Here is a 26,867-nt window from a genome sequence, read left to right on the forward strand (position 1 = left end):
TTCCAAATGATCATTTTATTTCTCCATTTATTATTTAGCAGGATGTAAGAAATTCTTAATGCATTACTGCCATTTCATATTTAATTCACAGCTTCATGCTTTGGCACAATGAAGCTTTCAGCATTTTATAACCTTGCACATCAATCTTGTTAGTAAATTTAGAAAGTATTTAATGTATTCTAAAATCTTTTTGATGTTAATTTTGACATAGAAATCTCCTTTATTCAAAGGGAATTAGTTGTCAGAGTTTGAAAACCAATAAAAATTTATACAGTGGAAGATAGGGCAGCACGGTTGGCATAGTGGTTAGTGCAAAGCCTTTACTGCACCAGTGATCAGGACCGGACTTGGGTTCAAAACCCACACCGTCTGTAAGGAGTTTGTACGTTCTCCCTGTGTCTGTGTGGGTTTTCCCTGGGTCCCGGTTTCCTCCCACCATTCAAAAAGAACGTACCGAAGGTGTAGGTTAATGGGTCGTAAATTGGGCTGCACGGATGCATTAGTCGAAATAGCCTGTTACTATGCTGTATGTTTACATTTAAAAAAAGATTGGTACCAAACTGGTTTCAGCTGAACATTTTGAATGATTCTTCACAGGAACATACCAATCATTAACCAGAAATGATGAAGTCCTTATCATACATTATGAGGAACAGAACTGACAAATCTTGCAAAATACAAAAATACACAACTGCTGAGTTAGTGATAGAGGTCTGAGAGGAGACCACTAGCCCACTTACTTAAGACAGTGTGAATAGGAAGATTTCAGACAAACTTCCAATCACAGAGATGCAAAATTGAAAAGTATGAATGAAATGAAAAATCTATTTTTTTTTTAAAAAGGAAATCACAGATTAAAGCATTTTTAATTGAACAGGTCAAATAGGATCAAATACCAGCTTTATGTAGAAGCGCTAAAACTAATATGGAAGATCAGTCAGAAATTTCCATTTTCACACAAGTTATTTCGTTAAAGGAGAAGGTGCTTGTGCTACTCGAGATTTACCACAAACACAGTTTTTGTTCCCCAAAGGGTTTCATTTTTAGAAATTAAAAGTCTAGTCCAACAACATGTTTCACCAACAAAATGGAAAGATTTAGGAACCAATACTGTTGTTATTCCTGTGGTTCTTAAGTTCAGGTTTGTGTTCATTGCTGGTTCCACCATAACCCAGCTCAATACCTGTCACCCCTCATTCATCTTTGTTTTTGTGAACATTAGCCCTGCCAAGAATTTCTACACTGTGCAGCATTTGTTCTATTATATAAACATTGTATAATTAACTTTAATATACGAGGTAAACATTGCCTTTATACATGATTGAGCAAAATCAATTTCTTTGAATATGCAAGTTTACCATTAGTTCTTTTCAAAGATCAACAGAAAATAAATTTGAATGTCTGACAAAATATACAAGTAAACTAATGTTTCTAACTTTTAAAAGCAATTAAATACATTTCTAAAACACTGCATTATTACCCCCTATCTTGATATTAAAACTGCAGCAAGAACACACAATCAATGTTTTGTTTGAAACAATATTTCTCATTTAGCTTCCGGAGGTAGGTGGTCCGTTTTCCTCAGACTTTAATCATCACTGTCACTCCCAGATTCACTTAATTGCAAGTCATTTCCTGAAAATAAAGATTTTTATTATTAACACAGGTTGACAATTATGCAACTATTAACACCCATTTTCAACTAGTGGTTGATCACCATTCTCTGAGAAGAACTTCCCAAGCACCTTAGTCCTAAATGATTTCTTCCTTGGAAATGGTGGCCCCGTCCCACGAGTGGAAATACCTCAACGTCTCGGATCTTGTATGTCTCTCTGCTACACTCCAAAAGAGAAAAAAACCTTATCTAGGTTCACTTTTATCCATTCATGATAGGACAATTCCTCATCCCAGGAACATTAGCCCTGCCAAGAATTTTTTCATCATAATGGTCAGAAATTAGAAGAATTTGATAATTGCACGGTGCTCAACTCCATTTGCAACCAGTCTTGGTAGTAAAGGTTAAAATCTTTATTTTCCCAAAGGGAAAATATTAACTTCTGAGGTGTGGGCCACATGCCCAAGAATCACATGGGGAGTCAAATTCCTTTCTGTAAAAAGGTCAGCCAAGTGCCTGCTGAAATGGCTGTTCACTAGATTTGGGTGTACAAAGATCAGGCAGCCTCTAAGTCACAAGTAGGATGAAGAATGGGGGAGAGGGTCGAGGAAACCATTTCAACATTCAAAAGACTTTTGGAAGATATATGGATAGGACTCAGGATATGAACCTAATGTCGGCAAATAGCATTTGCTCAGAAAGCCAACTCAGTCAGCATGGACGAGTTGGTCTGAGGGCTTGTTCCATGCTCTATGATTATGGGATTCAGATAAGTGTAGCCATAAAAGGACATTACAAGAAGGAAGAACACATGCTCAAAATTATCCTCATTTCATGTAAACAATGTCAATGTTTGAGATCAAATATAAGGCAACTTTGCATATCCACATTTATTGCTGGAGAGAAAATGGTCTTTAGATAGCTGTTAAGAATAACTAAAGCTCTTTATACTTTAAATGTCTTTTGTTAAATTGTACAAGCTGCTTGCAAGGCTGCACCCGGTATACATGCCAATTTAATACCTTACTTTAAGATTGGCATTTGAAACAGCCCAAAAATTGATCTAGTAAGTTAATTCTTGGGATGAGGAATTGTCCTATCATGAATGGATAAAAGTGAACCTAGATAAGGTTTTTTTTCTTTTGGAGTGTAGCAGAGAGACATACAAGATCCAAGACGTTGAGATATTTCCACTAGTGGGACAGGGCCATCGTTTCCAAGGAAGAAATCATTTAGGACTAAGGTGCTTGGGAAGTTCTTCTCAGAGAACGATGAATTGCTGGAATTCTCTATCCTAAGAATTTGGAGGCTATATCACTGTGATGGATAGAGACGCAACATGATCACCCACGCCAGACGGCAAGGCACCTGAAAGAACAATATCACTACAGGTTATTAAAGGGGGAGAGACTTAAAAAGATGGGACTGGCACAGAAGAAAAATTGAGTCTCGGAGCAGATCAGCATTGGTCATACTGAATGGTGCATTAGGACTAAGTTGCCACGTGTTTGTAGGGTCTTCAAAAACTTTGGATTGACATTAAATAATTCAACATTTTGCATATACAATAGTGCAAACTATATTGAAAAAAAATTAAGATAAAACTGGTATTTTTGACAACTAATTAATATTAAATGCAGTTAAATGTACGTACTCAGTGTAGTCATAAGTTGATTGCTTCCTGGTCTGCTGGTACCATTTGTAGCAGCAATTCTGTTACTATAATTCTGCAGATGCTGTGGTTGATGGGATTGCAAATGGGCTTGCTGATGTGTTTGCACCTGTGGCAGTGCAGATGGGCGAGCTTCATTTTCCACATCACTACTAGAGCTGTCATCACTGCCAGATGAACTTCCAGATTCTGAGGAACTGCTGCTGCTACTCATTTGTTCAATAATATCAACTTCAGCTCTAAGTTCTGCAAAGTTCAAAAAAGATAAAAGATAGATCAAGCTCCAAGTATCTGAAAGCAAGTGTGCTCTACAATCTTCCACTGTTTGTGGGGGGTTGCACATCTGGAGTATTGTTAATAATTCAAAACTGCATTAGTGTTAAGAATGTCTGCCCTTGAGTTGAAGTTGGAACGGCACCAAGAGTGACATCCAGGAGCCCTAGTGAAACTAAAGTCGATGGACATCACAAAGACACCACATAGGTTGAACTCTTATCTTGCAATAAAGGATGGTTATGATTGTTGGAGGCCATTTATCCCAACTTAAGTGCATCAATATACAAATTCCTTGTGGCAACATCCTATGTCCAAACATCTTAAAGCTGTTTCATCATAATGGTCAGAAATTAGAAGAATTTGCAACCAGTCTTGGTTGTAAAGGTTAAAATCTTGTGTTTTTTTTAAAACTCTTAGTTAATTTTGTGTCTCTCTTTAAGAGAGTTATTGTTTCCAGTGTTACTATAGTGACTATGATGTAATATGTCATAATATCAGTCCAAACTAACGACTTGCTCATTATTCTTCAGAATGTGAAGAAGCATGAGCACAAATGTTTCTTTGAATTTTGTCCTTTTAATTAATTTTGTCTCTTTAAATACTTTTTATGCATTTCTTAAAGCTAGTGTCTCTAAGATTTTGTATCATTATACAGTAAATGCTTTGTTATTCATTGTTATAAAAGTCTTAATGCAAAGTTATGCAAAATGTTTATGGGGTTTATCAACGAATTAAAGCAGCAGTCACAGTTGGATTTATTGAAGAGATTGAAATTCAGAATATCGTAGTTCCTGCTTTTGGAAGATGATACCTTGAAATTAGAATATATTAGAATAAGGAAAGTGTCGTCTATAATGGTTGGTGCAACACAAGTTAGAAAGCATTCAGGCATGGGCTGATGGGTGGCAAGAAACATTCACACAAAATAATTAAAGGAGTAGCTGAGTTTGAGAGATAGCGTAGGCATGAGAGGCGCAAGAAACAAGAGCAGGCAAGGCGAAGGGACCATGCAAGGGCAAAGGGTGAGAAGGTGAACAGAGGAAGGGAGTGATGCAGTAAACGTCTAACATCTCCATGACACAGGGTCCAGAATTGACATCTAGATGCTTCTTTTGATTAAAATCTATGGTTTTACTTCATGCATTGCCCACTTCTGGCAATTATCCCGATGTAATTTCCTCTGCATTTTGAATAAAATAATCTATTTTTACTCACTGTGGCATCGTGATCCAGTCTCACATTGATCCACATTTTTCATGTTATCCTGGCTCATTCCATTTATCTCTATCCAGCTTGGTCATAAATATCTAGAACAAGTGGAGAGGGGAAAGCAGCCAAACTTGAAATGGGCTCCTTCCCACTAACTTAGGTTCCTGTGTCTTCTGCCTTGCAATATTTCATCCATTAAAAAAATAACTTGCCAACTATGCAATGAATGCTATCAAACCATTTGATGATGAGCCACATAATTGGCAAAGACAAGGTGAGATTGGAAGAGTTAGAGCAGAAACACTCAGAGATATCCAAACATGATGAGAATTTTAAATTGTATCAATAGAGGTTATAAAAGCAGACCATTTTCCATGGGACTGTCCAAGAACAAGGTTGGCAAGCTGAAATAATTTTGAGGAAAAAAATAAATCCTGAAAATCTTCTTCCAAAAAAGTCGAATCAAGATTTATTGTCATAGTAATAAAAGTATTACATGAAATTCATTTTTGCCTGCTGGAAAGCAGACAGATTCACCACCGGCAGGAATTGCCTAAGCACCTCTTACAGTCAGAGAGAGAGAGAGAGAGAAGCAAAAGAGAGGACCCCCCCCCCCCCAGCCCGAGTCACTGAGTGTCTGTTCATTCACCTCCAGCGCTTCCACAGCCACCCAGGTGTTTGTATAAGAAATCAAGGAACCAGATTGTCCTGAAAATCAAGAAAAAAAAACTGCAGATACTGGAATTCTAAAAGAAAAACAGAAAATGCTATAAAGGTCCAGCATTGTCAGGCTGCATCCAACAGAAGAGAAACAAAGTTAACATTTCAGGTTGGAGGACTCTTTGTTAGAACTGGGAAGGAAGGAAAGGAAGCTTGTTTAATTCCAGGGAGGGGATAACCCCCTTTCACACTGGCACCTTAACCCATTAATTAACCGCCAATCTACTGGTTAACATGCGAGTGTGAATGTTCCCAAACCTGCATGCAGGGGGTGTCAAATCACCCCAGCAATGAACCGCCCAGTGTGATCGGGACAGGGGGTACACAGGACATCACCGCTGGAGGATAGGTGCCCCTTTGCTCTGCAATGCCAGGTGGTGAAAGTGAAAGGGTGCAGAGAATCGGTTAACAATGGTCCAGTGTGAACGGCTCTACCGGTATTTTACAACGCCAATTCAGTGGTTCGCCAATGTGAAAGGGACATATGAGGGGTAAATTATGCCAGTTTGACCTGCCCAGTACATCTTCTAGCTTTGCATTTCACACTTCCTACATTACTTTATCCACACTCTCACTCCCTTGGTGCTCAAATTCACTCATTGACCAGAAAATCTTGTTTATGGCTCATCCCCATCATCATCCCCTCCCACACCTTCACTGCGGCTAAATTTTCTCTCCTTCCTTAGTTATGTTAACGATCTACATGATGTACATGAAAGAAATGAGAGCCCAGATTTATCAAAACCTCGAAATGAAACAGAATTGTAGCTTTGTAAAATAACTTTGTAAATGATTTCAGCAAGGCAAATACTATGGGTTAAACACATAAAAAATGATACATTGTAAAGAAATGATGGGGCATTAATTACAAGGAAGAATGAAGAGGAAATGTACACAAAATTCCACATGCCTTTCCACACAGACCCTGTGTTTCTTTACCTCTTTTTATATCATCGAGTTGTGGTTCAGGAGATGGGTTGTCCTTTGAGGGAGACGTTTTTGGCCCTGTACATGGCTTATTTGGGGCCCTAAACTGCAAAGAAGGCTGAGATCTTCTCACTGCCTGTGATTCCAATTGAGCCTGGATTTTACTGCTTCCTTCAGCTCTGAAACAATTTATAAAATAGTAAGGTTTAGACATTGATCACTTCAAACAGTAAAAAAATCCTTTTAAAGTAGCATTTCAAATATATATATATATATCTTTTCTTCTTTCTTTCTTTGGCTTGGCTTCGCGGACGAAGATTTATGGAGGGGTTAAAAAGTCCACGTCAGCTGCAGGCTCGTTTGTGGCTGACCAGTCCGATGCGGGACAGGCAGACACGATTGCAGCGGTTGCAAGGGAAAATTGGTTGGTTGGGGTTGGGTGTTGGGTTTTTCCTCCTTTGCCTTTTGTCAGTGAGGTGGGCTCTGCGGTCTACCCACACTCCTGTTCGGCTCCGAATCATGGGTCCTCTACCGGCACCACCTACGGCTCCTAGAACGCTTCCACCAGCGTTGTCTCCGCTCCATCCTCAACATCCATTGGAGCGCTCACACCCCTAACGTCGAGGTACTCGAGATGGCAGAGGTCGACAGCATCGAGTCCACGCTGCTGAAGATCCAGCTGCGCTGGATGGGTCACGTCTCCAGAATGGAGGACCATCGCCTTCCCAAGATCGTATTATATGGCGAGCTCTCCACTGGCCACCGTGACAGAGGTGCACCAAAGAAAAGGTACAAGGACTGCCTAAAGAAATCTCTTGGTGCCTGCCACATTGACCACCGCCAGTGGGCTGATAACGCCTCAAACCGTGCATCTTGGCGCCTCACAGTTTGGCGGGCAGCAGCCTCCTTTGAAGAATATATATATATAAAAATAAACAAATTGAACAGAAATTCTTGCAACACATGTTAGAACCAAAATTCTCCAATTTTCCACCTACTTTTCGCTGTGATCCGTTTTACCTGTCTTCCTGATGATATTGACTTCTCAGAAAGATTGGAGAAAAAAGAAAAGTGACTGTAAAAGAATTCCATTCCCTGGTTGCTTTGTGTTTTGTCAGACTTTAACCATCCTGTATCAAAAGGCTACCTAGTTGCAGGGGAGGGGGATAGTGGAGTTGTTCATCAGACTGATAAATGGCTTCAGTGCAACACAAGTCTGCAGACGTTGTAACTGTGGTGAAAACACAAATGCTGGAGGAGCTCAGCTTCCATAGAAGGTAAAAATGTAACTACCAGCATTTCAGGCCCAAGACGTCAGCGAAAGATCTTTACTTCCTATGGATGCTGCAAGACCTGCTGAGTTCTTCCAGCATTTCTGTGTTTTTAATAATAGCTTCAGCCAATGCTCAGGTTTTACAATTCAAGTGACCTGTTAAGATTTTAAAAAAAATAAAGACTGTGAAGAACTTGAATGCAAATGCCAGACCACTGAATTCTCAGACATCACCTACAACTCTGAGGTTCCTTTTTCTTGCAGGTGAGGCAGAATTACCATATCAGTAGTGTACAAAAAAGCCTGCAAAAATAGGCCAGCACTACCATTAGGTAAACTAGGCAGCTGCCTAGGGTGCAAACCTCAGAGGGGCATAGGCAGAACATGCGAAACGTGAAAAAGTATATTTCATTTATTAGTCAGCGTCCCGCGGTCTGTTGGCTAGCTGGCTGGGTGGGTGTCCATCTTTATTCTTTTGCGCCTGCAATGGATTTCAGTACCATGGCCAGCAGGTGCATACGCGGTGGGCTTGCAGACAGGGGAATGTTCTGGTGCAAACGGCAGCTGCAATAGCGGCTCAGTTGATATCAAGTGGAGGACTGTGTGGAGGGCTTTGAAGGTAGGCAGGCCAGGTAGGGACAGTTGGCATGAGCCTACGATTTTGAGGCAGCTTAATCCCTCTGGTAGACTAATGTTTGATTTATTATATGCATCTTCTTGTGGTAGCCACACACATACAAATAAAAACATACAGCATATTTTCCCCATTCTTCTCACAAATGCCACAATGCTTGCCGTGCACACACATCACATGGGACCAAGTGGCAGTGTCTGCTTCACTACCGAACAGTAGCTCCATAGAGCCTGTCCTCATGCTCATATAATTTGCTGTGTAACTGGTTTATAAATAGATATCTGTGTTGATCCATGACACTCATAACATAGCATATCTCTATTAAATTTCAGGAAACTTGGCTTTGACAGCAGATAAATGCTATCGCTTTAAGTAGTCAGGCCTATGAGTAGTTTCAATGCTTGTTGATAAAAGATACATTATTGGAGGTTTTAAATTAATTGTTTCATTATTAGCTTTGTTGTTTACTGCTGTCTTTTGCATTTTGTACACTTTAAAAAAAATCTTTTGTTAACTGTTAATGGAAAATACTTTTTATGCTAAATATATTTTATATTATGTTAAATATAATAGAGCTGCAAAATTTATGAAAATCTTTTAGGTCAGTAATTTTGTCTTATTCTTTCTTGCAATTTAAAATATATTTAGCAGTTTTAAGCTTTTTTTCTACAAAACATGCTTTTGAAAATCAAAGTGGTGTAGCTTGCGCGCTACTGAATGTAGAAAGAAGACACACGAGGAGTTGAAGTTGAAGACTGATTTAATGCACTGGCAGCTCTGCTTACATTCACTCCTTGCTGCTGACGTTGGGAGTGATGTCATGGCAGCGCCGATCTCCGATTGGGCGGCTTACTCACTGTTCCTTGCTGTTACCCACCTTGTGGGTGGTCACTTGCGACAAAAGTCAAACAAAGAAATTTAAAAAAACAGACTGTGCAATAAGTGCAAAAGTAAATATCCTTAAATGAGTCCCTGATTGATTTTATTGTTGAGTCTGATGGTGGAGGGGTAGCAGCTGTCCCTAAACTGGTGTTGTGAGTCTTGTGGCACCTATACCTTTTTGCTGATGGCAGCAGCGAGAACAGAGTGTGTGCTGGGTGGTGTGGGTCTTTGATAATTGCTGCTGTTCTCTGACAGCAGCATTCCCAGAAGATGGTCAGGAGGGTTTTGCCTGTGTTGCCCTGGGTTGTGTCCATTACCTTTTGCAGGGCCTTGTGCTCAGGCATATTGGTGTCCCCACACCAGTCCATGATACAGCAGGAAAGCACACTTGCCACCACACATCTATAGATATTTACCAGGGTTTCTGGTGTCATAACAAACCTCCACAAACTCCTGAGAAAGTAATGGTGCTGACGTACTAACAATGTCATTAATGTGTTTGGCTAGGAAAGATCCTCTGAGATAGTGGCTCCCAATAACTTAAATTTGTTCACCCTCTCTCCCAATGATCAGTAGATCATACACCTCTGGTTTGCCCCTTCCTGAAGTCAACAATCACCTCTGTGGTTTTGGTGACATTGAGTGCAAAGTGCACTATTCAGCCATGTTTTCAATCTCCTCCCTGTACGCTGACCCATCCCCATCCTTTATACAACCCACTACTGTGGTGTCATCAGCAAATTTGTAGATGGTGTTATTGTTGTACCGAGCCACACAGTCGTAGGTGTAAAGTGAGTAGAGCAGTGGACTAAGAATCCAGCCCTGTGGTGTGGCAGCACTGATGGAGATTGTGGAGTTCCTAACAATGTTCTCTGATTTTGGTCTGGAGGTGAGGAAATCCAGGATCAATTAAATAGTGGGTATTGACACTCAGGTTTTGGAGTTTGCTGATCAATTTTGAGAGGATGACGAATGCTGAACTATAGTAGATAAAGATGTATGCATCTTTGCTGTCCAGGTTTTCCAGGGCTTTGTGTAGAGCCAGGGTGATGGCATCCACCTTAGACCCATGGCTATGATAGGTGAATTGAAATGGATCCACTTCATTGCTGAGACAGGACATGGTAGGATTCAACACCAGCCTCTCAATACACCATCGTTGTTGATGTGAGTGCCACGGGTCAAAAGTCATTTAGGCAGGAATCACACTCTTCTTGGGCCTGACTGAAACAGGTGGGTATCACGCCCTGCCGGAGTGAGATGTTGAAGATTTCTGGGAATACATCGGCAAGTTGGTCAGCACAGATTTTTAATACTCGACCGGGTACTCTATCCAGACCAGATGCTTTCCTCGGATTCACTCTCCCGAAGGTAGCCTGCACATCACCCTCAGATACGGACAGGAGAGGGTCATCAGAGAACATGGGAGCGCGCAGAGTTGGTATATTTCATGCTCTTGTGCTTGAATTGGGCATAGAGGGCATTGAGTTCACCTGGTAATGAAGATTTGCCATCTCCCACCTTATTCTTACCTTGAGAGCACAATTTTAATTCAGTTCAACTCTAGCAAATGTCTTTAAAACTTGCATTATCATAAAAAGAGAAAACTCACCGCAGCATTATAATTTGTTAACTTCCTGTGCTTTCCACACCAAGCTGCCTAAAATAAGGGGTTTCTTCTGGGAAACTAGGACAGTCACAATTGGAAAACTTGAAAGTCCACCATTAGGATGAACTGATGGGTAAACATTTACTTTTTCCAATTATGTTTTGACATTAAATAAGTAACCTGCTCAATACCCACATTTTTCTTTATGAATACAGACTTCTGGAAAGCAGATATTTCAATAAATGGTACAGTTTAGTGGCACAGCCTCAGAATAAAATGTCCCTCTAGAACAGAGAGAGCCTTCTTCAGCCAGAGGGTAGTGAATCTGCAGAATTTGTTGCCACAGTCAGCTGTGGAGGCCAAGTCATTGGGTAGATTTAAAGTGGAGGTTGATAGGTACTTGATTGGTAAGAGTACCCAAGGTTATGGGGGGAGGGCTAAGAATGGGGTTGAAAGGACGAACTGATCTGGCGATTCGAATGGCAGAACAGACTCAATGGGCAGAAGAATCTTTTTACTTCAGCACATGTACTTTCTTGATTTTCAAATTAATCATCTATTTACCCATGTCCTGAATAGACCGAGTGACTGAGTCTCCAAAGCCCACTTGGGTAAAGAATTCTAAAAGTTGATAACCCTTTGAGCAAAGAAACATTTTGATCGTAACCCAGGCCCTGAACATCATCGTTCAATCTTTTCAAGTTCTTTAAAAATGTCCTGTTTCGGGCTTGTCGTAGCGGTTAGCACAAAGCTTTTACAGCGCAAGCAATTGGGACTGGGGTTCGAATCCATCGCTGTCTGAATGGAGCCATTTTAACTCCCTTCTCCATTTCCACACCGATCTGTCGGTTGTTTGCCCTTTTCATTGCCAGGGTGAGGCCAAACACAAACTAGAGCAACAGTACCTCATATTCTGCCAAGTAGTCCATGGCCCAAAGGCACAAACAATGAATTCTCCAATTTCAAATCAATCCCTTTGTTCCTTTCTTTCTCATTCTGATCAACCAAGGCTCGCTCACGCATATCCTTTCCAACACCCTGCCCAACCCAGTTACCTATTTCCCTTCCCTCATCTGATACCATCTGCCCATCACCCATATACTCAACCCACTACTTCCCAATTCTTTACACATTCAGCCCTATTGAATCAAATCAAAATGTCAGCAAACCCTTTGCTTCACAGAGGCCACCTGACCTGTCCAGTTCCTCAGCAACTTGTTTTCTGCTCTAGATTTCTATATTTGCATTTTGTTGTCTCTCGAGAGAATTCTGAAGATATATCACACTCTAAGTGAAGATATTTGTCCACATCTCATCTCAAATGATCCATCACCTATTCTGAGATTTTGATGGTTGGTTCTGCCTTCATCACTTAGAGAGGGGAGCCATCCTCCCTGTCAAATCTTGGATAAGTCTTGCATGTTTCAATGAGATAATTTATCACCTCTTCATTCTTTGGAAATACAGGCCTAATCTACACTTACTCCTTCTACCAAACCCAGTGTTCAAAGAAGCACTGCAGTGAACCTACATTGGTAAGCACATTTTTCTTTAGGTAAGTAAGACCAATATAATTCAGAGGGACATCTTTGCCCTTGTACATAAATTTTATTATAATGAAGGCATGTTGTACCCTATGTGGTAACGTTTAGACTTCCCATTCAAAAACATACTTTAAAAAAAAATCAAAGTGGTTATCTTGTTTTTTGCATGTTCTTCTCCATTCACTTTTATCTCACAACTCTTGCTTACATCCAACCTGGCATTATTAACAAAAAGAGTAGTGCACTTAGCCCCTCATCCACATCACTCATGTGAACAAGAAACTCCCTCCAAGATACAATAAATACAGATTTCAAATTTATTCATTGCAGTCAGATTATCACATATAATTTTTTTTAAATAGTCAACACCATTTACAGCTGAGAGAAGCTGTGTTATAATTAGTCACACGCAAATTACACAGTTTCAATTCAAGAAGACTTTGTATTCTCACCTAGTTTTCTTCACCTGTATACTGCTGCTGAGCTTTTCAAGCACAAACTCTCCAGTGTCGTGGTTAATGATAAGTACACAATCCTTCTGATATGGCCTTTTATTACCTTTGAACACTGTCATCGGTGGAGTGGAGCCCTGGTAACCAAAAATATATTATTGCAGTCCAGCTTTACCCATGTTTGAGAAAATCATTAAAGTACTGGTAGCATCCCCAAGCATTCTAAGTGATCCTGATAACATTTCCTTCATTACACAGGGGCTATTAAAAGGCATATTAAAGAAAAAATGTTGTACATCAAAAATAGATGAGCATATATACTTATTTCCTATTAATGTGGTTGTTTTTTTGGATGAGTTAAATATGCCTCAAATTAAATAAACTGGCACCCCTTACAAAGCCAAGTTGAAATTTAATTAAAAGAAACAGAAAAATCCATATTATTTCAAAAGCTGTGTGCATTGGAGTTGTGCCTGGCCACACAGTCAGGGGTGTAAACGAGTAGAGCAGTGGGATAAGCACGCATCATTGGGGTGCGCCTGTGTTGATAATGGGTGAGGAGACGTCTCCAATTTGTACTGACTGTGGTCTTCTGATGAGAAAGTCAAGGATCCAGTTGCAGAGGTGGGTTCAGAGGCCTAGAATTTGTAGCTTCTTGACCAGGACTGAGAAAATAATAGTATTGAAGGCCGAGCTGTGGTCGACGAAGAGCAGAGTTGCTGTTTTTGAGGTGATCCAGAGCTGAGTGGAGAGCCAGCGATATTCCATCTGCTGTGGAGCGATTGTGATGATAGGCGAATTGCAGCAGGTCCAGATCTTTACTTAGGTATGTGTTAATTCTGGCCATGACCAGCCTCTCAAAGCATTTCATCAGTAAGAAGTTAGTGTTACTGGGCGGTTGCCCTTTTGAAGCAGATGGGAACCTCTGACTGCAACAATGAGAGGTTGAAAATATTCAACCATCTAGTTAGTTGGCGCACATTTTCAGCACCCTGCCAGGTACGTTGTCAGGGCCTGATGTCTTACAAGGGTTCACCCTCTTGAATGATGTTCTGACATTGTCCTCAGAAACAGATATCACAGGGTCCTCAGCCTTTTAAGGGATTCTAATCGGCACTCTTTGGTTCTTCTTCTCAACGTAGAAGGTGTTCGGCTGACCAGGTAAAGAAGCATCACAACCATCTATAGTGTTCATTCTCGCTTTATAGGCTGCACTCCCTAGCATAGCTGGCATGTATCTGTCTCTGTCTCTAGCTTCCTACTTTTAAAATTCAAACTTAAGGAGAAATAAAGATGAACAGGTAAATATTGATATTTTATTCATTCGCAAATACAGCATGCTTCAAATGCCACTGTACACTTGTGGTGCTTATGCATGCATCCACGCAAAAGCCTGCTAAATTTGAAAAGTTTTAGTTTTCAAAAAGTCCAGATTCTTGGGAGGTGCAGATTTCTGGCATCTGGATTTTTGGACTTCTACTGTAAATAGAAACTGAATTTATTTGACTCTTAAATAATTTCAGCAGTCATTTCATTTCACTGTTTGGCTGCTAAATGCTTCCCCCCACCCCCCCCCCCCCCCACCCCACCCTAGTCAGAACTGAACTTCTAACTGTTCATTCAGTAACCACACCATTTAGGAATCGGGGATGCAAAATGAGGAGATCTGGGTTTAAAATGATAAGGAAAGATTTAAGAGAGACTTGGAGGGGAAACATTTGCCACATAGAGAGTGGTGGGTATGTGGAATGCGCTGCCAGAGGAAACTATAGCAGTGGGTACAATTTAAAGAACATTTAGTCAGAAAACATTCGGAGGGATATGGATCAAACACAGGCAAATAGGACTAGTTTAGATCGTTAAACTCACCTGTCTTGACAAGTTGGGCCAAAGCATGCGTTTCCAATTTTTATGGCTCTTATTTTTTTATTAGACATTATTTATATAAAACATTGGCTTTATTTTTTAAATGCAAACTTACTGGGATGTGTGGTAAAGTTATGGTGACTTGATCACCTTTTCCAACTTGCAGCTCACCTTCGCAAGACGTGTCAATGGATGCTGGTTTAAAGTCATCTGAAAGAAAATAGAAACACAGATTAATTGCAAAGAGAAAAAAACCTGAAGCAATCCCTTACTCATCACAGAGCACCAATGGCATAGTGGTATGTGAGTGGAAAGGAAAAGGTTGAGAACCACTGATTTAAACTTTCAATAACTCGTCCTGGGGGTGATTTTTGGTTTCACAGCAGATCATTTGAATTTATGGGTTTTTTTTTTAATGATCTTTTCTTTTTAGGGGTAGATGGGAGGGAGGGAGTGATGGCAGGGGGAGAAATTAGGTTTATTTACACACATGCATTCTTTTTTATATACAATTCAGTATTAACTGAAATGCAATTGTGTTTTTTTTTAATTTCTTAAATAAAATATTTTTTAAAAATTACTCAACATGCAGCAAAGGTATATGATTTCTAAGTACAAAGTATTTTTCAGCGGAGGACAGAGGGAGTTTTGCCCAAAAATGATTGCTATCAAGGGAGAATTAAGAGTATGTGGTGACGACGATCGAGCCGACGACCACAACAAAAGGCCAGCAGCACTGCCTCAACAAGCGAACTGGCAGGTGAACTGCAAGGGTAGCTTAAAGGCCATCAACCCCAAAATGATGCCGGCCTTGCTACGCAGACAACAGACAGGGACAGCACATGGGGAAGAAGGGCATTGTTATGCAGGAAAGTACCTGGGCACAGGAAACCCACTTTTGTTATGCATGTTGTGACGTCAGCTAAGGAGGGGGGGATGGGGACACAGCGGGAAGGTGCAAGTATAAAAGTCAGGCCTGAGCCCTAATAAATCTCAGAGCTTAACCTGACTACAATACGCGTGTGTGTCTTCACAGCTAACCTGCATGGGGCAAGGATCTTCTCCAAGGTGGACCTCATGCAGGGATATCATCAAATCTCGGTACACCCTGATGATATTCCAAGACCGCCATCATCACCCTGTTCGGCCACTTCAAATTCCTCTGAATGCCGTTCAGGCTAAAGAAGGCTGCACAGACGTTCCAGCGACTCATGGACGCAGTGGGCCGAGATCTGGATGACACCTTCGTGTACCTGGATGTCATCTTGGTGGCAAGCATATGGCGCACATCCACAACCTCTACACTCGACTGAGCGAGTTCTCCCTGACGATCAACCCAGCCAAATGCAAGCTCAGAGTGGAGGCCATCAAGTTCCTCGGCCACAGGATAACCAGGGAAGGAGCCACACCACTATCCAATAAAGTGGGGGCCATCCGAAAGTTCCCCAAACCCAACACAACCAAGAAACTACAGGAGTTCGTGGGGATGATCAATTTCTATCACACATTCATCCCCTCAGCTGCCTGGATCATGTGGCCCTTGTAGAGTACAGAGCACATCAGAATGACCCCACGTCACTAGCCAAGAAAGATGCCTTTGCCAACGCAAGAAGAAAGGTGCAGAAAAAACTTTGTGAGTTGCAGGACATCTGGTTCAGCAAGGGCAATGAAATCCATGGCTGTGCAGACAGCCACGACATAAAGCGCTTCTACGATGCGCTTAAGGGTGTATACATACCCCAGTCCTCAGGCTCCTCACCCCTCCTCAACGTAGATGAGACGCAGCTGCTGACAGAGAAGAAACAGATTCTGGAACATTGGGCTGAGTACTTTTAAAAACATCCTTAACCACCCTGTGTAGAGCTCGTTGAAAGAACCAAAGACTTGTTGATCCAAACCAAGGCTTTTATTAGCAAAAGACAGGAGCTCTTCACAGGTGGCCGACCAGTCCGGAATGATCCGACCTGGCTAGGGACACAACCCTTTAAGGCCCAGACAGTAGGCGTGGCTTAACTCTCAGCCAATCGCTGTAAGCACAGTCTAGATACTGTAACTATATACACTATATACATTGGTGATAGATCTGTACTATCACATTCACCCCTTCTTGGAGAACTGACCCTGGAAAAAAAAACCAAACAAACGAGGGACAGAATGAAAGGAAGGGGTAGGTTAAGGACTGTAGCGGTCAGGGGGTCTGACCATCTGGCGTGACCGCCGTGGTGCCGGGATTGGGGTCGCTGGAGTGGTGTCGCCAATGGGCTCGTCGGGTACGACCGCTCCTTCGCTCAATTCCCCAGTCGTGTTGTCAGCAGGGTGGCCTGGGTCGTTGGGGTGCTGTTGGTCCTTCTGTTGCGGCATGGGGTCTGGGGAATAAAGAGTTGGGGAAGGTTGGGTTTGGGAGGTTTGCTGGGTCTACCACATCCTGAGCTAGGTCCCGCACCGAAACAGTGTCCTCCCGCCCGTCTGGGAACTCGACGTAGGCGCAATGTGGGTTCGTGTGGAGTAGAGTCACTCGGTCGACCAAGGTGTCATTCTTTGAGTGTCGGACGTGGCGTCGCAAAAGGACGAGGCCAGGGACGGTGAGCCATGCCGATACAGTGGTTCCTGATTCGGATTTCCTCGGGAAAAGGAACATCCTATCGTGGGGGGTGGCATTTGTTGCGGTACATAGGAGGGAGTGGATGGAGTGTAAGGCACTAGTGAGAACCTCCTGCCAGTGAGAGGTGGGGAGACCTTTCGACCGGAGAGCCAGTGTAACCGCTCTCCATATGGTGGCATTCTCCCTCTCGACCTGGCCGTTACCGCGTGGGTTATAGCTCATGGTCCTGCTTGAAGCAATACCACACTCCAGAAGGTACTGTTGCAGCTCTGCGCTCATGAATGAGGACCCCCTATCACTGTGGATGGAATTGGGGTACCCGAAAATGGCGAAAATACTGTGAAGGGCCTGTATCACTGAGGTGGCAGTGGTGTCTGGGCAGGGCACAGCGAACGGGAAGCGGGAGTACTCGTCGATGGCCGTAAGGATGTAGGTATCATGGTTGGTCGACGGTAGGGGCCCCTTAAAGTCTACGCTAAGACACTCGAAGGGGTGGGTGGCTTTGATAACGTGGGAATTATCCGGACGGAAGAAGTGGGCTTGCATTCAGTGTACAGCGAACAGGCTCGGGTCATGGAGCGGATCTCCTCGACTGTGTAGGGTAGGTTGCGCGCCTTCACAAAGTGGGCAAACCCAGTGACCCCTGGATGACAGAGCGCACGTCCCCCTGGAGAGTGTGTCAGGCGGGTCGTTGAGCTTACCAGGCCGGTACAGGATGTCATAGTTAAAGGTGGAGAGTTCGATTCTCCATCTGGCGATTTTGTCATTTTTTATCTTACCACGCTGGGTTTTGCTGAACATGAAGGAGACCGCGCGTTGATCAGTCAACAGTGTAAAGTGCCTCCCAGCGAGGTAATGTCTCCAACGACGCACCGCTTCAACCATGGCCTGGGCCTCCTTCTCGATCGAGGAGTGTCTACTCTCTGGACCCTGGAGGGTCCTGGAGAAGAAGGTTCCAGGCCGACCGGCCTGGTTCAAGGTGGCTGCCAGGGCGAAGTCGGATGCATTGCTCTCAACTTGAAACGGGACAGATTCATCGATCGCGTGCAGCTTCGCAGCGGGGATGTCGGATTTGATTCGATCGAAAGCCGCTCTGGCTTCAGTCGAGAGGGGAAAGGAGGTGGTCTTGATAAGAGGACGCGCCTTGTTGGCGTAGTGTGGAACCCATTGGGCGTAATACGAGAAAAGGCCCAGGCAGCGTTTGAGCGCTTTCTGGGTATGGGGGGGGGGGGCAAGTCCATTAGGGGACGCATGCGGTCAGGATCTGGCATGACTATCCCGTTCTCCACCACACAACCTAGAATAGCAAGTCGTGTGGTCCGGAAGACACGCTTGTCCAAATTATAAGTCAGGTTCAGCCGACGGGCAGTTTGAAGAAATACGTCTAGGTTGGCGTCGTGGTCCTGCGTGTCGTGGCCGCAGATGGTGATATTGTCCAGATACGGGAAGGTAGCGGTTAGCCCGTTCTTGTCCACCATCTGGTCCATTTCCCGCTGGAAGACCGCGACACTATTCGTGACCCCGTATGGTACCCTGAGAAATTGATATAGCCGTCCATTCGCTTCAAAGGCCGTGAATGGTCGGTCCTCACAGCGGATCGGGAGCTGGTGGTAGGCCGAACGTAGGTCAGTGGTGGAGAATATGCGGTATTGGGCGATCTGGTTCACCACATCCGTGATGCGTGGCAGAGGGTACGCATCCAGGAGCATGAAGCGGTTAATGGTCTGGCTATAGTCGACCACCGTCCATAGTTTTTCTCCGTTCTTGACAACTACCACATGGGCTCTCCAGGGACTTGAACTGGGTTCGATGATGCACTCATCCAGCAATCTACGCACTTCACTCCTAATGAATTGCCTGTTTTCGTAACTATATTGCCGACTTTTGGTGGCCACAGGCTTCCAGCCAGGGGTGAGGTTTGCGAAGAGTGCTGGAGGGGCAATTCGGAGTGTGGAAAGGCCGCAGGATTGGCCCCGGGGCATGGATTGCTCGGGTACTTCGGGGGTGGGGCGATGGCAGACAGAGGGGGGGGCGTGGGGTCCCCCAAAGTGTAGGGACACCGTTCGGAACTGACAGTGAAAGTCTAATCCCAGCAACACTGGGGCGCACAATTGGGGAAGGACGAATAATTTGAAGTGGGTGACTGTTACGCCCTGTACTTTCAGCGTGGCGATGCAATACCCCTTTATCCCGGTCGAGTGCAACCTCGTCGCTAATGAGATCCTCTGGGTAATGGGGATAATGTCAAGTCCCCAACGGAGGGCCAGATCTGGCTGGATAAAACTGTCAGTTGACCCAGAGTCAAATAAGCAATTGGTGTAGTGTCCATGCACTTTAATCAGTTCCATTGCTCTGGTGAGGGGATGAGAGCATTGCTGGTTTAGTGTTATTGAAGCAGTTGACAGGGGAGTTCCGCGTGATGACGTCATGCAACGGGATGATGTAATAGATGTAGTCAACGCTGGAGGAGCAAGTTGGAGGACCTCCCGAAAGTGCTGTTGTGGCGGCGTCGGCGGATGCAGCGGTAGCGTCGGCCCCGGGGTTGCCTGTGGCGGTGGCAGCAGCAGCGGTTGCCACAGTCAGGACTGAGGCCGGGTCGAGTGTTCCGCACGGGGGCGAGAGGTGGGCCAACACCATGGTTGTGAGGGTGGGCTGCCCCTTCCGGGTTCGGCGTCTCCGTGATGTCAGGCATTGCCGTGCAGGGGAACCCTTGCTCTCATTGGACGAGAGGTCTGGGGAAGAAGAGTTTGAATGGGATAGTGGCGATTGGGGTTCACACGAGGCGCTCTGTTTGCCGGCGGCCATTTTAGACCTACAGACTGCAGCAAAGTGGCCCTTTTTAAGGCACTTCTGGCACCTGGCTTTTCTTGCTGGGCACTGGGACCTGCTGTGCTTGTCCCTTCCGCAGAAATAACATTTTGGGTTCGCACGGGGCAGTGTAGCAGCAGCCGACAGGCCATCAGTATCTCGCGGGGTGGTAGGGTAGAAGGGCACTCTACTCACATCAGAACGTGGGGTCCAGTCCCTAGAGAACTCGGTGGACTTTCAGGCTGCATCCTCCATTGTGATTGCAATCCGGGCCACGTCCTCTAGTTTTTCTACCCCTTGCTCGAGCAAGCGCAGCCTCACTTCGTTCGATCGGAGCCCGGCCACGTAGGCATCCCGGACGAGATCGTTTGTGATCTCGGCAGCAGTTTTGTCCACACAGTTACAGTCCTTGCCCAACGCCTTTAATACTTGTAAATATGCCCTCCTGGACTCGCCAGGCTGTTGCTTCCTCGACGCAAGCACGAGCCGGGCATGAACTCTGTTCACCGGTTGATCATACAGTTTTTTCAGTACCTTTATGGCTGCGGTGTAAGTGGTCTCATCCTGGATGTTCTCGTAGACTCTCAAGGACACCATAGACAGCAATGCTGTTAGACGCTGGTTATCCTCCTCCACCTCAATGAATCTCAGGAAGTTTTCAAAGTTCAGCAGCCAGAACTTAAAGGCTTTGAAGGCTGTAGCTGACTGTGGGTCAATATCAAGTTTTTCTGGCCGAGTTAAACGCTCCATCCCTTTCAAAAAAAATTCTTTTTGCTAATAAAATTGTAGAGCTCATCGAAAGAATCAAAGACTTGTTGATCCAAACCAAGGCTTTTATTAGCAAAAGACAGGAGCTCTTCACAGGTGGCCGACCAGTCCGGAATGATCCGACCTGGCTTGGGACACAACCCTTTAAGGCCCAGACAGTAGGCGTGGCTTAGCTCTCAGCCAATCGCTGTAAGCACAGTCTAGATACTGTAACTATATACACTATATACATTGGTGATAGATCTGTACTATCACACCCTGCTGACATCAACGACGAGGTCATTGCCCGCCTGCCCCAAGTAGAGATCAACAAGAACCTCGACATCCTCCTCACAGTAAATGAAGTCAGGAAGGCAGTGAAGCAACTCTCCTGTGGCAAAGTGCCAGGACCCGACGCAATCGCTGCTGAAGTGTATAAAACAGGAGGCCCTGTCATGATGCAAAAGCTGACTGTACTTTTCCAGTCCATGTGGAGAAAGGGACAAGTCCCGCAACAGCTGAAAGATGCCGGTATAATCCACATCTACAAGAGGAAAGGCAACTGCCAGTCTTGCGACAACCACCGAGGCAACTCCCGCTTGTCCAATGCAGGGAAGATTCTGGCCCGCGTCCTGCTCAAATGCCTTCTCCAACATCTTGAGCAAGGTCTGCTTTCAGAAAGCCAGTGCGGCTACCATGTTGAACGTGGGACCGTGGACATGATTTTTGCTGTGAGCCAACTCCAGGAAAAATGGCAGGAGCAATACAGTGACCTCTTCATGACTTTGTTGATCTAACCAAGGCTTTCGATACGGTCAGCAGAGAAGGCTTGTGAAAGATCATGGAGAAGTTTGGCTGCCCCAGAAAGTTCATCACAATCATCTGGCAGTTCCACAGCAGTATGATGGTGAAAGTTCTGGATGAGTCGGAGGCAAATGGCATCAAACAAGGCTGCGTTCTCACCCCGACTCTGTTGAGTATGGTATTCTCTGCCATGCTGACAGATGCCTTCTGTAACTAAGAGGAAGGAATCCACGTCAGGTACAGGACTGACGGCAGGTTGTTCAACCTCAGGCGCCTGCAGTTACAAAGGTGCAAGAGACTGTCATCAGAGAATTTTTGTTTGCTGATGACTGCGAACTCAACGCCAGCCCAGAGCAGAAGATGCAGCGAGAAATGGACTGCTTCTTACAAGCCTGCGACAACTTTGGTCTCACTATCAGCACCAAAAAGACTGAAGGTATGTACCAGCCTGCCCCAGGAAAGCCGTACCAGGAGCTGCGCATCACGGTGAAGGGCCAGAACCTCCAGGCAGTCGACAACTTCACCTACCTGGGCAGCACACTCTCTCGTGCAGTGAACACGGATGCTGAGGTCAACAACAGGATAGCCAAAGCCAGCGCTGCCTTTGGGAGACTCCGTGAGAACATCTGGGAGTGGAGAGGACTCAGCCTTACCACCAAACTGAAGGTCACTGTGCAGTGGTCCTTACCACCCTTCTTTATGCCAGCGAGACCTGAACTGCCTACAGCAGACACACCAAACAGCTCAACCACTTTCATCTGAGCTGTCTCCGCAGACTCCTCCACATCAGGTGGCAAGTCAAAGTCCCCAACACGGAAATCCTGGAACGAGCTGGGCTCTGCAGTGTTTACACCCTCCTGGTGAAAACCCAAGCCAGGTGGGCTGGACATATGGTCAGAATGCAGCTTCTGTATGGAGAACTGTGTCATGGCAAGCGCTCAGTCAGGGGGGCAGAAGAAACATTACAAACACTGCCTCAAAGCATCCCTCAAAGGCCTGGATGTCGACATCAACACATGGGAGACCCTTTCCCTCGACCTTCCAGCTTAGCGCAGCAAGATCACCGCAGGAGCCTGTGCAGATGAAGTCAGGCGCATCACCGAGGCGCAACAAAAGCGTGCTGTGAGCCAGGCCCAAGCAGCATTCACCGCCACAACAGCACCCATCCACTTGTGTCCCACACGTGGGAGAGTGTTCAGGGTCTCACCAGTCATTTTCGGACCCACAGCCACCAATCTCCCATTTGATTTTGAAGTCATGGCCATCTTCGACTACGAAGGATGAACAACAACAATCACAGGTCATCCCCTCAGCTGCCCAGATCACGTGGACCTTGTTCACCTGAATGGCAGGCAGGGCAAAGGAGATCACCTGGGACGATAAGTCAGCAGAAGCCTTCGTGAAGGCCAAGGAAGCCCTGACGGACGCCACTCTCCTAGCACATCCCAGGTCAGATGCTCCAATGGCCCTGAGAGAGGATGCTTCAGGAGCAGTAGATTGAAGGAAGTTGGCAGCCACTGACTTCCTTCACCAAACGTTTGTGACCTCCAGAAGTGAAGTACTGCGCTTTCGACAGAGAGCAACTGGCACTGTACTTACCCATCCACCACTATCATGACCACGGACAGGCTGGTGGGCAGCAAATATGTGTGGCATGGATTGTGGAAACAGATGAGGGGGTGGGTGAAGGCGTGCACGCAGTGCCAAGCAACCAAGGTACAATGACATACCAAGACCCCACCTCAGCACTTTCAGCCCACAGAACAAAGGTTTGACCACATCCACGTGGACATAGTAGGACCCATTGTCGGTATCCCAGGGTTTCATCTGTTCATGATGGTCGAGTGCTTCACCAGGTGCCCAAAAGCAGTCCCGCTGGGAGACATGTCCACAACCTCGTGTGCCAGTGCCCTCATCTTGTCCTGGGTGGCATGGTTCGTGTTACCATCCCACATCACATCTGACAGAGAGGTCCAGATCACCTCCAATCTGTAGTCTGACCTCGCCAGCCTGTGGGGTGCCCAGCTGCATCAAACAACAGCCTACCACCCACAATCCAATGGGTTGGTGGAGCACTTCCACAGGCACCTCTAAACCATGCTCATGACCAGACTTCAAGGACCCAATTTGGTAGATGAGCCACCATGGGCAAAGTTGGCCATCTACACGGCACCCAAGGAGGACCTCAACACTTCTTCAGACGAACTCATACCACTCCCAGATGGGCAGCAGGATGACTTTGCAGCATTCCTCAGCAGGCTATGGGAAAGAGCCGGTAAACTGGTCCCAATTCCACCTTCTAGGTATGGACATGCAAGGACCAACATACCCAAAGAACTGCAGGTCTGTGTGTATGTTTTCATTCGCAGGGGTTTACATTGTCCACTGCTTCAGAGGCCATCCGCAACAACGGGGCTATGTTCAAGCTGGAGATCAGAGTCAAGACGGAGGTCTTCAACACAGACAGGCTGAAGTCAGCACACCTGGACCTGGAGTGCCTGGTCAAGACACCAACACCATGCTGAAGAGGTCGGCACCGAAGGTAGCAGAGACTTTGACCTCCGAGCACCCAGGACAATACCGTTGGTTCTGGAGGGGGGGGGGGGGGGTCATGTGGTGGCCCACTGCTGCAGCGGTTGAGCCAGCGCTCCGGGTGGCGATTGCAACCAAAGGTCAGCAGCGGCACTGGCCTCAACAAGCGAACCGGCGGGTGAACAGCAAGGACAGCTTAAAGTCCAGTGACCCCAAAGTGGCACTGACCTTGCTGCGCAGCCAACAGACAGGGACAGCGTACGGGGAAGGGCATTGTTATGCAGGAAAGTACCCACACAGGAAACCTGCATTTGTCATGCATGTTGTGACGTCAGCCAAGGGGGGGCCACGGTGGGAAGAGTGCAAGTATAAAAGTTGGGCCTGAGCCCTAATAAACTTGGAGCTTAACCTGACTACATGATATGTGTGTGTCTTCTTTCAAGTAGCATGCGGCTACAAGTATGGAATTAATGGTGCCATTAATGTTTGACCGTACCTGCTGCTTTGCCACTTTTCAGTTGTTCGATTGCAAAGCAGCAGGTATGGATGGAATCCCCCCAGAAGTCTGGAAGGCTGGCGACAAAACTCTGCATGCCAAACTGCATGAGTTTTTCAGGCTTTGTTGGGACCAAGGTAAACTGCCTCAGGATCTTCGTGATGCCACCATCATCACCCTGTACAAAAACAAAGGCGAGAAATCAGACTGCTCAAACTACAGGGGAATCACGTTGCTCTCCATTGCAGGCAAAATCTTCGCTAGGATTCTACTAAATAGAATAATACCTAGTGTCGCCGAGAATATTCTCCCAGAATCACAGTGCGGCTTTCGCGCAAACAGAGGAACCACTGACATGGTCTTTGCCCTCAGACAGCTCCAAGAAAAGTGCAGAGAACAAAACAAAGGACTCTACATCACCTTTGTTGACCTCACCAAAGCCTTCGACACCGTGAAGGGCTTTGGCAAATACTAGAGCGCATCGGATGTCCCCCAAAGTTCCTCAACATGATTATCCAACTGCACGAAAACCAACAAGGTCGGGTCAGATACAGCAATGAGCTCTCTGAACCCTTCTCCATTAACAAAGGCGTGAAGCAAGGCTGTGTTCTCGCACCAACCCTCTTTTCAATCTTCTTCAGCATGATGCTGAACCAAGCCATGAAAGACCCCAACAATGAAGACGCTGTTTACATCCGGTACCGCACGGATGGCAGTCTCTTCAATCTGAGGCGCCTGCAAGCTCACACCAAGACACAAGAGAAACTTGTCCGTGAACTACTCTTTGCAGATGATGCCGCTTTAGTTGCCCATTCAGAGCCAGCTCTTCAGCGCTTGTCGTCCTGCTTTGCGGAAACTGCCAAAATGTTTGGCCTGGAAGTCAGCCTGAAGAAAACTGAGGTCCTCCATCAGCCAGCTCCCCACCATGACTACCAGCCCCCCCACATCTCCATCGGGCACACAAAACTCAAAACGGTCAACCAGTTTACCTATCTCGGCTGCACCATTTCATCAGATGCAAGGATCGACAATGAGATAGACAACAGACTCGCCAAGGCAAATAGCGCCTTTGGAAGACTACACAAAAGAGTCTGGAAAAACAACCAACTGAAAAACCTCACAAAGATAAGCGTATACAGAGCCGTTGTCATACCCACACTCCTGTTCGGCTCCGAATCATGGGTCCTCTACCGGCACCACCTACGGCTCCTAGAACGCTTCCACCAGCGTTGTCTCCGCTCCATCCTCAACATCCATTGGAGCGCTTTCATCCCTAACGTCGAAGTACTCGAGATGGCAGAGGTCGACAGCATCGAGTCCACGCTGCTGAAGATCCAGCTGCGCTGGGTGGGTCACGTCTCCAGAATGGAGGACCATCGCCTTCCCAAGATCGTGTTATATGGCGAGCTCTCCACTGGCCACCGTGACAGAGGTGCACCAAAGAAAAGGTACAAGGACTGCCTAAAGAAATCTCTTGGTGCCTGCCACATTGACCACCGCCAGTGGGCTGATAACGCCTCAAACCGTGCATCTTGGCGCCTCACAGTTTGGCGGGCAGCAACCTCCTTTGAAGAAGACTGCAGAGCCCACCTCACTGACAAAAGGCAAAGGAGGAAAAACCCAACACCCAACCCCAACCAACCAATTTTCCCTTGCAACCGCTGCAATCGTGTCTGCCTGTCCCGCATCGGACTTGTCAGCCACAAACGAGCCTGCAGCTGACGTGGACTTTTTACCCCCTCCATAAATCTTCGTCCGCGAAGCCAAGCCAAAAAAGAGAATGTTTGACCATGTATTCTTTTAATGCAATTAAAATTAAACCAAGGCACCACCTGGCTTCCAAAGAAGATGGAAGATATCTCCAGAAACACAAAGCTATATTCATTAATCAGCACCATCACATCATCAAATTGTCCAATGTGCTTCAAAACAGTACTTTATATTGGGGGGGGGGGGCGGAGGACGGTGACAGTAGCAATGAGATTGGGGTGTGGGGACAGGGAGAAACAGTGGAAATGGGGCGACGGGGTGGGGGACAGCGGCGACGGAGGGGGCCAGCGATGGAGGCGGAATGGAGTGGGGGGAATTGGCGGGATGGGGAACTGGAGGGGGGTGGAATCGGCCGGGGCGGGAGTGGGGAAGCGGGGCAGGGCGGAGTGGGGAAGCGGGGCAGGGCGGAGTGGTGGGGAGCCGTGGCCT

The 26,867-nt window shown here is 45.7% G+C and overlaps 1 protein-coding gene across 1 annotated transcript in view; it reads right to left on the reverse strand.

The window, feature by feature from the left end:
• The window catches only part of eaf1 (ELL associated factor 1), a 27,336-nt gene continuing 469 nt past the window's right edge, over positions 1–26,867 (reverse strand). Inside the window, exons 2-6 of the mRNA XM_069906659.1 lie at positions 14,795–14,889; positions 12,814–12,950; positions 6,432–6,598; positions 3,270–3,533; positions 1–1,635 (exon numbers count right to left, since the gene is read on the reverse strand). Of these exons, the coding sequence (XP_069762760.1) occupies positions 1,589–1,635; positions 3,270–3,533; positions 6,432–6,598; positions 12,814–12,950; positions 14,795–14,889 (710 nt within the window). The 3' untranslated portion in view covers positions 1–1,588. The remainder of the gene's footprint in view (positions 1,636–3,269; positions 3,534–6,431; positions 6,599–12,813; positions 12,951–14,794; positions 14,890–26,867) is intronic.

The sequence above is a fragment of the Narcine bancroftii genome, chromosome 1 (genome assembly GCF_036971445.1).
Source record: "Narcine bancroftii isolate sNarBan1 chromosome 1, sNarBan1.hap1, whole genome shotgun sequence".
NCBI lineage: Eukaryota > Metazoa > Chordata > Chondrichthyes > Torpediniformes > Narcinidae > Narcine > Narcine bancroftii.